At 43.7% G+C, this 15,382-nt stretch overlaps 1 protein-coding gene and 1 pseudogene across 1 annotated transcript; one reads left to right on the top strand and one right to left on the bottom strand.

Annotated features, from left to right (window-relative positions):
• Window positions 1-1,517: 1,517 nt before the first annotated feature.
• On the top strand, window positions 1,518-3,180 carry LOC127051492 (olfactory receptor 1009-like; annotated as a pseudogene).
• A 10,815-nt stretch (window positions 3,181-13,995) lies between these two features.
• On the bottom strand, window positions 13,996-14,970 carry LOC127051491 (olfactory receptor 5F1-like). The gene has a single exon (XM_050953812.1). The coding sequence runs from the start codon at window positions 14,965-14,967 to the stop codon at window positions 13,996-13,998; it is 972 nt and encodes a 323-aa protein (XP_050809769.1). The 5' UTR covers window positions 14,968-14,970.
• Window positions 14,971-15,382: the final 412 nt, after the last annotated feature.

The following is a 15,382-nucleotide window of genomic DNA, read 5'->3' as shown; positions in this document are numbered from 1 at the left end:
CCGAACTATATGTCCTGTGCTGCCCAGTCCTCTTCTGGACAATACATTTACATTGTCCATTATTTCTTTAGAAGCACTAACATGCACGCAACTTAGTTTCTCAGATACTTCTATTTAAACACACTGGGTTAGATAAAACAATAAAACAACGTTTATTGATAATATGCATGCAAGAGGGATAGTTTTGTGAATTGCAGAAGTCCGTAGCATGCTATGGTCTCCTCCTGAGTTCCTCTGGTCATCATGTGCTCTCCATCGAGCACAGTGAGTAAACCTATATTTGCTACTTTGGGGAATAACCGAGGAAGTGTTGGAGAAAAACATAGTTTTTACTTTTTGGTTGAGTGCAGCAAATTAGATACTTTATTATTTTTAGCAATTGCATGGAGGGAGAAAGCTAAATAATTTTCGCTTTTTTAGGTAAACAATTACAGCAAGCATTTATACCTTTTTGTTACATACAATATTAAGCAACAGCTGCACTTTGTTTGAACATAGGTTATTCTGATATTTTATATTTTACATTTATTTAGAGAACCAAATTTTTGATCACTGTGGTATCCTATGACCTTCCCTTGCGAAGTAGGAAATATAGGTTCACTTATTTTGATTTATGGAGACTATGTGATGACCAGAGAAGCTCAGGAGGAAAAAGGATACCATGACGATTGGCATGCTATAAATAGCTAGATAATCTGGAGTACTCTTACATGTCTTACAGTTTTTACATTCCACCTCTTGGTCCCAGGACAATGAGGTGATTCTGAAACCAGGAATGACTCAGAAGATAACAGCAACAATTAGTACGTTTCACCTGTTTCTAACTTTCTGTTCCTTTGAATCCAAATTTGTTGCTAAGGCTGGTTGAATGTTTTTCTTCGGAAGATTTATTTATGGGAAATTGGATTTTCAATCAACTATTTTTTCCATAAAATTATTTTTCCTCTGGAAATTATCAGCTTTCCATCAAAATACCAAACTCTTCTCCTCCCCATACCATGGCTGTGGGACTCTAGTGAAGTTCCAGGGCAGTTCAGCAAGAGGAGAGACCATCATGCATCATGAGGGGATGTAATCCAGCCGGGGAGCCTGGCCCATTGAAGAGATTGGTGGTGTGTAGTATCTGAGGCACCCCCGTGATATTTCCGAGTTGAAATATTAAGCTTTTAGCAAAAAGATTTTGGTCTCCACAAAAAACAAACAAACAAACAAAAAACCCCTTTGTGGATCAGCTCTACGCAGTACCTGGCTTACACTGAAAACGGCAGGATGAAATGTACCCCTAACCTCATACTCTCTGGTAGAAATTGAATCATTTAATAACACAGTAAGAAAGCGTTGGTCAAATTAATCCCCAGGGCACCAATTACACCAAGGTGGCTTTGGTTCACTGAACCCATTAATTAGGTATGTCTCTCTGAGCTCAGGTATTCCCAGTTGCTTCTGGAATCATGTCCCATAGAACACACATCTCAGTATAAAACTTTCCGCATGCTCCAAACTGACAGTTTCTGACGATGGGGAAACACCAACACATCACTCTCTCTCTCTTCGCAGCAGGTAAGTGCTATTGTCCTGAATTACAATCACACACACACGGACGCCATGGTGATCAGCAGGTATTGAATTCAAGACTTCCAGCACTAAATGCCTCAGTCCCAACTTCTACCCCTTCAGCTAAAGGAGTGACCTCCTTGGTTGCAAGAAAATAGCCAATTACGTAGTCTCCGAAGCCAGTTCTTTCCATTGTGTCTCTGGGTTTTCATATAGGCTGAAGTAAATGCCAAAAAGCTTAATTAGCACAGTGAGCAATGTTACCTCAACCTGACATGCCAAGCTACAGAGCTCACCTTGCTCAAAGAGAGTGGAAAGATTGACACTCCGTTACTCTCACCCTTTCTTTAGCTAAGAAATAATCTCTTCTAACTAATTGTCTCACAGCAGAGTCACAAGTCATTGTTTACTGTTCGGGTTAGTGATCAGGAGTGTTTATGTGTGGGGAATGATTAACCTGCATGTCACCGTATTTGCGTATTTGCACAGCGTGTGCATCTTAAACACCTGGAATTACAAGCTGTGAAAATCTGGCTCTGTGGGCTAAGTCCTTTCCTGAGCAGATACTGATGTCCATTAAGAAACTGATCTCCATTTATGTTCACTTACCTTATTACAGAGAAGAGACAAGTTTTCTGCACCATTCACCTGCCCACATCTCTGTAGCTGCCTGATCTGTGTTCAGAGGAAATAGAAAAAGGAAATCACTCTGAGGTGACTGAGTTCATTCTCTCAGGACTGACATCATCTGGAGCTGCAGGTCCCCCTCTTTGGGGTGTTTCTACTGATTTATGGTGTCACCCTGTTGGGGAATGGAGGGATGATCTTGTTAATCATGATTGACCCACACCCCCATGTACTTTTTCCTCAGTAATTTGTCTTTCTATGACCTCTGCTTATCCTCGATAATTTCCCCTAAGATGCTGCTGAATTTCATAGCCAAGAAGAAAAGCATTTCATACTTTGCCTGCGCTGTGCAAATGAATCTCTCTGTTTTTACAGATGTTGAGTGCCTCTTGCTGGCTGTGATGGCGTATGACCGTTATGTGGCTATCTGTAACCCACTGCTCTATATGGTCACCATGTCCAGGCAGTGTTGTAAATGGATTGTGGCTGGGGTATACGCTGTGGGGTTTGTGGATTCAATGATATACACGTATTCTATATTTCGGCTGTCATTCTGCAGCTCCAACATCACCAATCATTTCTACTGTGACATCCCCCCGTTGTTGGTGCTCTCTTGCTCTGACATCTGCATCAGTGAGATTGTGATCATTATTTTCACTTGCTGCATCACAGTGATCAGCTTTGTGACTGTGCTCCTCTCCTATGTCTATATCATCTCCACCATCCTGAAGATCCGCTCCACTGAGGGCTGGTACAAAGCCTTCTCCACCTGTTCTTTCCACTTGACTGTGGTGGTCCTGTTTTATGGCACCCAACTCTTCGTGTATTTACGTCCCACTTCCAGCTATTCCATGGACACAGACAAAGTGGCCTCAGCGTTTTACACGCTGGTGATCCCCATGTTGAACCCCCTCATCTATAGCCTGAGGAACACGGAGGTGAAGGATGCTCTGAGGAGAGCAATGAATAAACTCCTAACCAATTCCTGAATCTGTTTAACTCTGTACTAGTTTTATGATGGGGAGTGGAAACAGGTGAATTCAATTCCCATCCAATTGCAATGTAATTTCACAGGTCGTATTGTTCATTATTATATTGTTAGTATTATTAATATGCTTGTATTCCAATAAGGTCTGCAGGCCCCAACTCAGATCAGTGGACAAAACACAGGAAGAATCACAGGAAATGCAGGAAACCCAAGTGCACAGTGTATACTGAGCTTATAAACAAACAAAAGTGATTTTATTAAGTAGGAAAAGTTGAATTTAAATAGTTTTAAGTAAACAGACAGAACAGAGAAAGTTACAAAGCAAAACAAAACAAGCAAGGCTAAGCTTAATGCGCTCAGAAATCCGTTACAGATGTTATCTTCTCACCAAGCTGTTAGTTTTTGTAAAATACTTTTCAGGCCAGATGCCTTTTCTGACCTTGGTCCAGCCTTTGCTTACCCAGCCTTTGTGGGGTGGAGAGGTCATTTCTTAAGCCAGCTGAAAACACTCATTGTTTGCCTTCCCCCACTTGATATAGAACTTCCCCAAGGCAGGAAATCCTTCTTTGGAATACACCCCCCTCGGGAAAAGTATCAGCTTCAAGATGGATTTCAGTCTCTGGTGACATCTGTCACTGTCAGACCCCAGTCTCCATTCTTCCTGGGTTACCCCTCATGTACACTGGAAGGCTTGCAGGTAAACAGGGCCATTCACGGTTCATTGATTCTGAAGCACCCTTAATGGCCTCCACTTAATATGTCTACAAGTTTATATCTTATTCTCCTAACTCCAGACATAGAAATAATAAAGCATATGGAGCGCAGTGTCACACATGGCTTTGCCCAGCACTGGAGAGAAGCGGGAATTCAGCCCAGGTCTCTCATCTCACAGGTGAGCACCCCAATTACTGGGCTAAAAATTACAGAGGGAAGGACCACAACTGCCTCCTATGGTGGCTGCGTTGCCACCAGAACCTAAATCCTCCCTGCGCACACACACATTGTTTAGGGACAGACCTATTAGGAGTATGTTTAACACATTTGTGCATTGACTCAGCTATCATGTGCAGCAGCACCATCATGTAGAGGTTTTCCACACTGATGGAAGGGTTTTTCCATTGATGTAGTTAAGCCACGTCCATGGAAGAATTACACTGAAAGTCAGTACAAGCTAACTGCCTCGAACATAGTATGAAAAGTTTCCCAGCTCTGTGTGACGGAGCTCGGTTGATCTAATTTTTAAGTATAAACCAGGCCTCAGAGAAGCTGCTGATCTAAAATACCAGTTGGGAAATCTAGTCCTATCTCCCTGCCAGGGCAGCAGAATCCCCTTCAGTTCACTTTATTCAGGCCGATTGGAAATATTCCAGCTGTCCCAGCTTCCCAGCAGAGATTATTCTGCATTCTGATTGAGCTCAGTGTCAGGCTGTGTGTGTATGTTGTGGGCACTCTGTCTCTCTGTGTGTGTTTGGTGAGCACTGGGCACTATGTGTGTGCATGTGGTGGGGGTTACAGTGGAGCTGAATGTCAAGCATAAACTGGCATTCCCCAAGCCCACCCCACCCTCTGATGCAGGCCCTTTCTGAGATCATAGAATCATAGGACTGGAGGGGACCCTACGAGGACATCTATTCTAGTCCCCTGCACTCATTGCAGGACTGAGTATTATCTAGAGCATCCCTGACAGGTGTTTGTCTAACTTGTTCTTAAAAATCTCCAATGATGGACATTCCTCAACCTTCCTGGACAACTTATTCCAGTGCTGACCCACCTTGACAGTTAGGAAGTTTTTCCTAATGTCCAACCTAAACCTCCCTTGCTGCAGTTGAAGCCCATTGTTTCTGCTCCTATTCCTAAACTCTGTTTCATGGACTATAAGAAATAGGAAATAAATAAAATTAGCAAAAGAATCAGGAGGGCGCTGGCATGCTTGGAGATATTTTGTAGCAGCATCTGCAGAGAACAATTACATTTTTCGCTTCAGCATCACATTGAAAGGTCCCTCAGTTATGATTGGTCTGGTCTTATTTAACGCTTTATATTTTGATCTTCCACAAGCTGTGAGTCTAGCTACTTTGCAACATTAAATAATGCAAGTCAGAAAATGAGAGACATGAGAAATGACTGAAAGCAACGGTGGTAAAACTGAAGCCCCAAGGCAGAGGGTCAGAGAGAAAGTTAAAAGGTATAACTACAGCGGTGTAAGCAGAGTCAGGATGAGCGCTACCCTGACATCTGGTGGTGAATTGTAGGGAATGTGGAAAGAATTCCAAGAATTTCACAGAGTGGGGAAAGATTTGCATTGGCATCCACCCCCCACTTAGCATAAGCCCACAGCAGACTGGGATGGTTATTTTAACAGCTCTGGGATCCCCAATTTCTTTGTTATTGGGGCAGGAGGAAAAAAAGTTTGTCACCCTGATTGTGTGAATGGGGAGCTGTGAGACTGCTTTGTGACAGAGATGACTCAACCTCCGTTGGGTGGTACTTGCTAAACATGGGACATGGGTTCCAAAACCCCATGAAGAGAGAGAGAGAGAGAGAGGAGGGGGAAGGGGGAGGTTGGGGACTGATGTGTGTACCTGATGGTATGGGCCCCTTTTGAGGGCCTGGAACACCAATTGCACAGTCTCCTCTCTCTACTGTTAAAGAGTAGAGCTAATTTTGATTCCATTAGAAGTCTATCTAAAGACTGCTGAGCTGAATTCATGTTGAGCCAATGGTGCACCAACACCAGGGCTCTCCTGCTAAGAGCTGAAATCACTGAGTGCTGTGTTAACCTGTGGGGGAGCCTGAAGACCTATTGTTAAGCAGCTGGCAGAGCAGAGCGGTTTGCAGCGTGTTGGAGCCGCCATGGAGCAGTGAGCAGAGTGAAGTGTTTGCAGAGACAGCTGGAGGAGCGGCACATCTGGTGTGGTGGAGCTGGTCGTGGTGAAGGCTGCAGCAGAACTTCATGGAGAGGTGGAGCAGTTGGCCCTGGCCCACTTAAGGTGCCCCTTTCCACCCAGGCGGAGGGGAGGGGGTAAAACTCGGCAGATAAACTCTTGAATTCTGGGGTGGCACTGACCAGAGACTTTTGGGTTGTTGGACTTTGGGGTAATTGGACTTAAGACCCTAAAGGGGAAAGGACATTGCCAAATGTACTTGGAGGTGGGTTTTTGCTTATGGTTTGTGTTATAATCCTGTTTGTGGTGTTTCTCCAATGGGATGCCACATTGTTTCCTTCCTTTATTAAAAGGATTTTGTTACATTCGGACTCCGTGCTTGCGAGAGGGGAGGTATTGCCTCCTAGAGGTGCCCAGGAGGGTGTGGTATGTAAGTGTCCCAGGTCACTGGGTGGGGGCTTGAGCCGGTTATGCATGGTGTTATTACAACGGAACCCCTGGACACTGAACCCGGCCCTTGTTGCTGCCAACTCAGAGGAGCAGAAGGGTTACAGTGGGAAAGGGTCTGGTTTAAGAGGAGATGATGAAAAGGGGAGAACTGAGTGGTTCAGGGATACTTTGTGTTGGGCCAGATTTCTCACTGCCCATACAGCTACCCTACCCCAACACATGTACATGGGCCTATTGTCAGAAGAACATATGTCCTTTGTTTTTGATACTTTGCCTATCAACAAGTATAAAACCTGAAATACACTACTAAGGGGGTGGTGGTTTTCATCTTTCCTCCTTTCCTTTTCACAACCCTCCCACCCCGCCCCTCCCCACCCCATCCCGCTACGTCCCAAACAAAAGTTCCTCCTTAGCTCAGGAGACAGTCAAATGGACTGCAGAAGTGTTCATTTCTCCCTAAACTGTTGACTAAGACAGTGGTTGCCCAATTTTTTGTATCAAAAAGGATGTGCAGCTCGAAAAGGTCCTTTGATGAAAGAAGGAAACCCCTAAAAGTCCCTTGAATCAGGCCTTGCCAACACTCAAAATCAAGCAGCTAATGAAGGGATGTTATATGGGCCAAGTTGTGGGGACTGAAGAAACAAATGTACCACTGACACAACTGCTGTTTGAGAGAGAGGAACCAGGCTGCTTAAATATAAGGCTTTTTGAACATGAGAAGACAACCTGGTGCCCAGTGCTCCTTTAAAGGGTGTGTGGCTATGGGCAATCTTGTGCCATAGATGGTGTAGATCAGGAGTTCTCAATCTTTTCCTTTCTGAGCCTCCCCCAACATGATTCCCTCCCCCCCCCCATGCCAAGTGTAGACAAGTTTCTGCTACCAAAATCATCTAGGTGCCCAAAATTCTGCTACCAGGCATGTGCACACCTTCCGCAGTCCCCAGAAGGCTAAGCAACTCAGAGCAAACCACCCTGCTTGTAGGGTTGGCAGTAGCCCTACCACTCTTTTAAGGATGGGTAAACTCAAAAATACTGTTACCCAGGGTTTTCAGATCCCATAACACTGGTAATTTAACTGTTTCACTCCAGATAGTGTCAGGAATAAATCAATGGGAACACAATGCTCTGGCTGAGGACAAATTAACACAAGCAAGTGTGGTCATATCTAAAATTACAATTTATTAGCTAATAAGCACTCTCAGGCAGAAGCAATCAGTTTAGAACATCCCAGATATAGTTACCATCAGTCTAAGATGGTTTTAAATCATCACCAGCTGGATTTCCAGGGACGGTCTTTTCCTTCCAAAAGAAAAAGCTCCCTCAGACTGCTCCGAGATATTTACTTTTACCTAATCTTTTCTAGCTAACTCTATCAAAGTGTATAACCTATGGTGACTCATAGTGGCACAGCATAATAACCTGTACTGGGTCACCAATTCTTCTAATTTCAACAAACTACTCATTATTTCAAAACATTTCTAGTGTTTCTAGCTATAACAACAACATATCTAGGCACCAGCTTCCCAAGCATGTGCTTGCGGTGGCACTTTTAAAGGGGCAGCATTCTGGCATTTTTCCTTTTTTCTTTTGCTTCAGCAGTGGCACTCTGTCTTCTTTTTTTTGCTTCGGCGGTGGCAAAAAACCCGGAACCAGCTCTGCCTAAAACCAACATTGCTATCCACTCAAATTCCTCCAAAACTTTTTGTCCCATCCTCCCATCTAAATAACAAACAGCAAATATGCAGCTGTCCGAACTTGTCTCACAAAGGCCTATTATTCCTAGCAAGATGATGCTTGGTTTTCAGCTGGCAGCGGCTGCACATACAAAATGGCTGAGAGCAGTACTGTTAGGTTCTGGGGTACACACAGGAATGTCAAATTCCAGAGAAACAATACTAGTCAACATTTTAGAATCATAGAATATTAGGGTTGGGAAAGACCTTAGGAGGTCATTTAGTCCAACCCCCTGCTCAAAGCAGGACCAATCCCCAACTAAATCTTCCCAGCCAGGGCTTTTTCAAGCCTGACCTTTAAAACCTCTAAAGATGGAGATTCCACCACCTCCCAAGGTAACCCATTCCAGTGTTTCACCACCCTCCTAATGAAATAGTGTTTCCTAATATTCAACCTTTTATCTGACATAAGAGCTTTTATAATTTTTAGTGACCACAGTTGCATCCAGATTTTCAGCCAACTTCTTTATTAGGGCACAGTAGCACGCACTTCAGAAAACTTTCCCTTCATAGGATCAATTCTCAGAAAGAATTTCTCTCTGTAATTTTTATGATGTTCCAGTTTTTCTGAGGATAGAGGACTGCTGCCTACATGCAGTGAAAGGTTTGCATAAGCCAGCTGAACACCATTTCCTCATCATCATCCTTCTTTGTTCATTTATTCAAATCCACCACAAATGGTATATGCCTCCACACATTTATTTATTGCCACAACTCATTTCATTTCCTTCTTTCAGTCCTTCCAGGAGCAACTGCAATATTTTGTAATAGAACTACAGACAAATAAACACTCGCCTTTCTCATGTTCTGTCCCACTTTCTAGAAGAATAAAAAAGCTGTGGAAAGGGGTGCACACAGTTAAAACGGTTCTCAGCATCTGCTCTACTGCTGAGATAATGTCATTGGGTTTCCCTGTGGTGCTGTTTGCATACATGGAATGTTGGTTCCAACCACTGAAATGGTGGTTAAAAAAAAAGAACATAAGGGGTTCTGGGTATTGAGTCAGAGCAATGGTCCATATAGCCCAGTATCCTGTCTACCAACAGTGGTCAATGCCAGGTACCCCAGAGGGAGTGAACCTAATAGGTAATGATCTCTCTCTTGTCATCCATCCCCACCATCTGACAAACAGAGGCTAGGGACACCATTCCTTACCCATCCTGGCTAATAGCCATTTATAGACTTAACCTCCATGAATTTATCTAGTTCTCTTTTAAACCCTGTTATAGTCTTAGCCTTCACAACATCCTCAGGCAAGGAATTCCACAAGTTGACTGTGCACTGTGTGAAGAAGAACTTCCTTTTATTTGTCTTAAATGTGCTGCCCATTAATTTCATTTGGTGGCCCCTAGTTCTTGTATTATGGGAATAAGTAAATAACTTTTCCTTATCTACTTTCTCCACATCACTCATGATTTTATACACCTCTATCATATCCCCCCTTAGTCTCCTCTTTTCCAAGCTGAAAAATCCTAGCCTCTTTAATCTCTCCTCATATGGGACCCATTCCAAACCCCTAGTCATTTTAGTTGCCCTTCTCTGAACTTTTTTCTAGTGCCAGTATATCTTTTTTGAGATGAGGTCACCACATCTGTATGTAGTATTCAAGATGTGGGCGTACCTTCAATTTATATAAGGGCAATAATATATTCTCCATCTTATTCTCTCTCTCCCTTTTAATGATTCCTAAAATCCTGTTTGCTTTTTTGACTGCCGCTGCACACTGCATGGATGTCTTCAGAGAACTGTCCACAATGACTCCAAGACCTTTTTTCTGATTAGTTGTAGCTAAATTAGCCCCCATCATATTGTATGTATAGTTGGGGTTATTTTTCCAATGTGCATTACTTTACATTTATCCACTTTAAATTTCATTTGCCATTTTGTTGCCCAATCACTTAGTTTTGTGAGATCTTTTTGAAGTTCTTCACAGTCTGCTTTGGCCCTAACTATCTTGAGCAGTTTAGTATCATCTGCAAACTTTGCCACCTCACAGTTTATCCCTTTCTCCAGATCATTTGTGAATATATTGAATAGGATTGGTCCTAGGACACAGGGCCGGCTTTAGGACTATTCCACCAATTCCTCCGAATCAGGCCCCATTCCTAAGAGGGCACCTCTTCCAGTAAGAATCCCTTCCCTGGCTAGAGGCTCCTTTTTAATTTTTACTCACTTGGAGGCGCACTGGGTCTTTGGCGGCAGGTCCTTCACTTGCTCTGGGTCTTCGGCAGCACTTAGGTGGAGGGTCACTCAGTGCAGCTGAAGACCTGGAACTAGTGAAGGACCTGCCGCCAAAGTGCCGCCGAAGACTCAGAGCACCGTCCAGTGAGTACAAGACCCATGTGTTTTTTTAACATGTGTTTTTTAGTCATCTCTGCCAGGGCCCCATCGAAACTGTTTGAATTGGGCCCTGTACTTCCTAAAGCCGGCCCTGTTAGGACAGACCCTTGGGGAACACTGCTGGTTACCCCTCTCCATTCTAAGAATTTACCAAGAAGATCTGTGACCTAGAGCTGAAAACAATTGTCTCTCATTGCAAGACCCATCATCTGTCTGGTCTCACAGTCCTTGAGCGGGATTAGACAATCCTGCTTTCCAAGGTATGTCCTGCTTTGAAATCACCTCCTCCCTGGATTGGAACTGGTGATACAAAGGGGAAAGACACTGTTTCTCAGCCTCAAAACCTTGAGCTGTTCCCTTTCTCCATAACTGTCTTCCTTAAAATCCTTACTATTTATTCCCCCACCTCCATTACTCAGCAATTGACTCACTGCTTTAATTCTGCGGAGCAGACTACAACACATCAGAGGGAAGAGAGAGACTTTTTTTTTAACTTGATATCAGTGTAAAGAAGGTACTGACCCATGGGGCAATTTAAGTGATTTGTCCAGTTTGTGGCAGAGCAGAAGCATGAACCCAGCTCAGCTGAGTCCAAGTCCAGCAAATCATCTGCCCCACATGGATCAGGGAGAGATGGATTAAACGATTCCTTTCCAACCTAAAAGAATCTGCTATCCTGTAACCCTAAATCTTTAAATAAATACACATCAGGTCAAATTTAATACCCAAACCCAAAACACATGCATGTCATAGAATCATAGAATATTAGGGTTGGAAGGGACCTCAGGAGGTCATCTAGTCCAACCCCCTGCTCAAAGCAGGACCAATTCCCAACTAAATCATCCCAGTCAGGGCTTTGTCAAGCCTGACCTTAAAAACCTCTAAGGAAGGTGATTCCACCACCTCCCTAGATAACCCAGTCCAGTGCTTCACCACCCTCCTAGTGAAATAGTGTTTCCTAATATCCAACCCAAACCTTCCCCACTGAAACTTGAGACTATTACTCCTTGTTCTGTCATCTGGTACCCCTGAGAATAGTCTAGATCCATCCTCTTTGGAACCCACTTTCAAGTTGTTGAAAACAGCTATCAAATCCCATCTCATTTTTCTCTTCTGCAGACTAAACAATCCCAGTTCCCTCAGCATCTCCTCATAAATCATGTGCTCCAGTCCCATTATCCCTTACATCGGTTATGTACCCATGTCTGTTGCTATAGGACATTATATCTCATTCACTCAGCCAGTCCCCTTCTTGTTCTGCACTTCCTCACTGGTGATGTTTTACCAAGTTAATTAAGAGATTCACTGAGCGAGGACCTCGGGACAAAGATGACCATGAAAATGTAGGAGATGAGGATAACGAGGACGGAGATGATTTCCACTGAACTGCCATAGATATAGAGCATGAGTTCATTGAGGGAGATATCGGAGCACAAGAACTTGAGGAGCTGAGGTGGGTCTTCCCACTCCCTTTCCTCCCTGTGACTGGAGGGGTGTTAACAGGCCACTTGCACCTTGAATGGTCCCTTGAAACATGTGTTTACTACTTATACTAAACAATCGATTCCACCATGTATTGACCTGTGCAATTCTGAGTTAGTTTCCCAGACCTGAAGAAGAGTTCTGTGTCGGCTCAAAAACTTGTCTCTGTCACCTACAGAAGTTGGTCCAAGAAAATACATTGCCTCTTCCATCTTGTCTCTGTAGAGTTCTGGTCAGTTATTGTACCAGCATCCCTTTGCTATCAATGGCTAAGATTATGTCTACACTAGAGCGTTAACAACAGCACAGAGGTACTAATGCAGCTGCACCGCTGTATGATTGTTCATGTAGCCGCTCTGTGCTGATGCGAGAGAGCTCTCCTGTTGGCCTAATAAAAGCACCTCCATGAGTGGTGGTTGCTATATTGGCGCGAGAGCTTCTGCCACCAACATAGAATCATTGAATATCAGGGTTGGAAGACACCTCAGGAGGTCATCTAGTCCAACCCCCTGCTCAAAGTAGGGCCAACCCAACTAAATCATCCCTGCCAGGGCTTTGTCAAGCCAGGCCTTAAAAACCTCTAAGAAAGGAGATTCCACCCTCTCCCTAGGGAACCCAGTCCAGTGCTTTACCACCCTACCAGTGAAATAGCATTTCCTAATATCCTAGCTAGACCTCCCCCACTGCAACTTGAGACCATTGCTCCTTATTCTGTCATCTGCCACCATTTTGAACAGCCGAGTTCCATCCTTTTTGCAATCCCTCTTCAGGTAGTTGAAGGCTGCTATCAAATCCCCCCTCACTCTTCTCTTCTTCACGCTAAATAACCACAGTTCCCCCAGCCTCTCCTCATAAGTCATGTGCCCCAGTCCCCTGATCATTTTCGTTGCCCTCCGCTGGACTCTCTCCAATTTGTCCACATTCTTTCTGAAATGGGGGGACCAAAACTGGATGCACTACTCCAGGTGTGGCCTCACCAATGCCGAATAGAGGGGAATAATCACTTCTCTCAATCTGCTGGCAATGCTCCTACTAATGCTGTACACACTGGTGCTTCTGATGGTGTAACTTATGTCACTCAGGGAGGTATTTTTCTCACACTTCTGAGCGACATGTTATACCGACAAAAATGGTAGCGTAGACCTGGCCTAAGATGATTCCATTCTAGCATTGTCTAATATAATACAGACACTTGTAATGGATGAGGGTGTAAGTGGCAGATATAATTAATTTTCATGGTCTCACTAGAACTAGCCTCTTTGTATTTGAGTCATGTATTCGATATGGGCCTCTGAATAAAGGCAGAATTCTCTGATTTGAACTTCCATCCATGACCTTTCCATCAACAAGTGGATCTCACCTGAGGTTCAAAGGAGGCACTCATAGTAGTTAGATCCTGGGTTTAAGGTAGCAATAACAATGCAACACTATAATAGCAATACATGTTTGCCGAAAGAGAGGCCAGGGATTGCTGATCTCAGTGTTTGTTGTGTGGTTACTACACTAATGGTATACGTAGCTGTACATTGTGTTCCTTTTTTAAAAAACCACATTAAATTAATCTACTCTTTGCCATCCTGCCATATGGCTTGGCTGATACCAGAATGTAAAGTACAAATGTTTCTTCTCTCATGCTTACAAAATGATCGTTCTGTGATGTGTACTTCTGAAACTATCTGTCTGCCTCTCTGTGTACCAATCTACATTCTTATACAGGGCACATCACTGTAGAATTGGAGAGCCTTACAGACTGTTCGCGTGAGCAGATATGGGTCTCTAAAACTATTTTAAGGTCAGTGGTTTCATGGCCAGCTTTAAGTGAGCATTTCTATGAGATGTGGTTATTATTTACAACACCAATGGAAAAAGCACCTGACAGAGCAGCCACCTCAATCACATTCCCCGAAACAATAAAGAGAGGAGATGAAAAGGTTTGTTATTGGTTATTAAAGTGACATGGAAATACATTCATCTTGAAACCACTTCCCCGCCCCAGTGATCTCCTCAGGGCATCCTTCACCTCCTTGTTCCTCAGGCTGTAGATCAGGGGGTTCAGCATGGGGATCACCACCGTATAGAACACAGAGGCCACCTGGTCATGACCCACTGAGTAGCTGGATTTGGGGCGTAAGTATGTAAAGATCAGAGTCCCATAAAACATGGTGACAGCCGTCAGGTGGGAGGCACAGGTGTTGAAGGCTTTGTGTCTGCCCTCGACAGAGTGGATTTTCAGGATGACAGCCAAGATGTACAGGTAAGAGAAGAGGATTATCAGGAGAGAGCTGATACAGGTGAAACCAGCTAAAAGAGAAATGGTATTTTCAGCGATGGAGCTATCAGAGGATGATAGGGCTAGCAGTGGAGGGGTGTCACAGAAAAAATGGCTGATGATATTGGAACCACAGTATGATAACCTGGTAATAACACACACAGTAATCATGGCATTTGTGAAGCCAGTGATATAGGAGCCAGCCACCAGTGGGACACAGACTCTATGGGACATAACTGATGAATAGAGCAGGGGTTTACAAATGGCCATGTAGCGGTCATACGCCATTGCAGCTAGGAGGAAGCACTCTGTACATACCCAGGCAACAAAAAAATACATTTGAGAAAAACACCCAGTGTAGGAAATGGCTTTGTTCTCTGCGAAGAAGTTTGCTAGCATCTTTGGGGTGACAACAGATGAATAGCAGATATCAACAACAGACAAGCTGCACAGGAAGAAGTACATGGGGTTGCGTAGTCGGGAACTGATTCTGATCAAAATGATCATCCCAAGATTCCCCGCCAGGGTGATAACATAGATCACCAGGAACAACACGAAGAAGTTGACCTGCAGCTTTGGATCATCTGTGAATCCCATGAGAATGAACTGGGTTGCTATGGTACAATTTTTCTCTTCCATGACTCTCACTTCTGATACCTGCCGAAAAGATGAATTAAGAGAAGATGAACTATTTCATGTCCAGTCATCATTCTGTGTACAAAACATGCAAATGCATACATATTTTTGCATGCCTACTGCTTTGAGATTTGAGTCCCAGGGATATATATTCACAAACATTCAACCCTCTAATGTATAAAGAAGGTACCAAACTCTTCTCTGAGGTTTGCTTAAAATGGTTTCTGTAGTGACAGGCAGAAAACAAAACAACTGAGTGCTTAATTCAGTCTTATTCATCCGATAATTTGAATGCTTTCCATAATGCATTGCCTTGTATTTGGCATACTGTGTAAACGGGTGACTGGGTGGATGTACTAGATGGTAGGTGAGTAAGTGTGTGGCTGCATGAATAAAGAGATGTGAAAGAATAGGTGGT

Source organism: Gopherus flavomarginatus, chromosome 5, assembly GCF_025201925.1.
Source record: "Gopherus flavomarginatus isolate rGopFla2 chromosome 5, rGopFla2.mat.asm, whole genome shotgun sequence".
NCBI classification, from domain to species: domain Eukaryota; kingdom Metazoa; phylum Chordata; order Testudines; family Testudinidae; genus Gopherus; species Gopherus flavomarginatus.
Note: the sequence above shows the minus strand (reverse complement) of the source record. Positions and strands in the feature narration are given on the sequence as shown.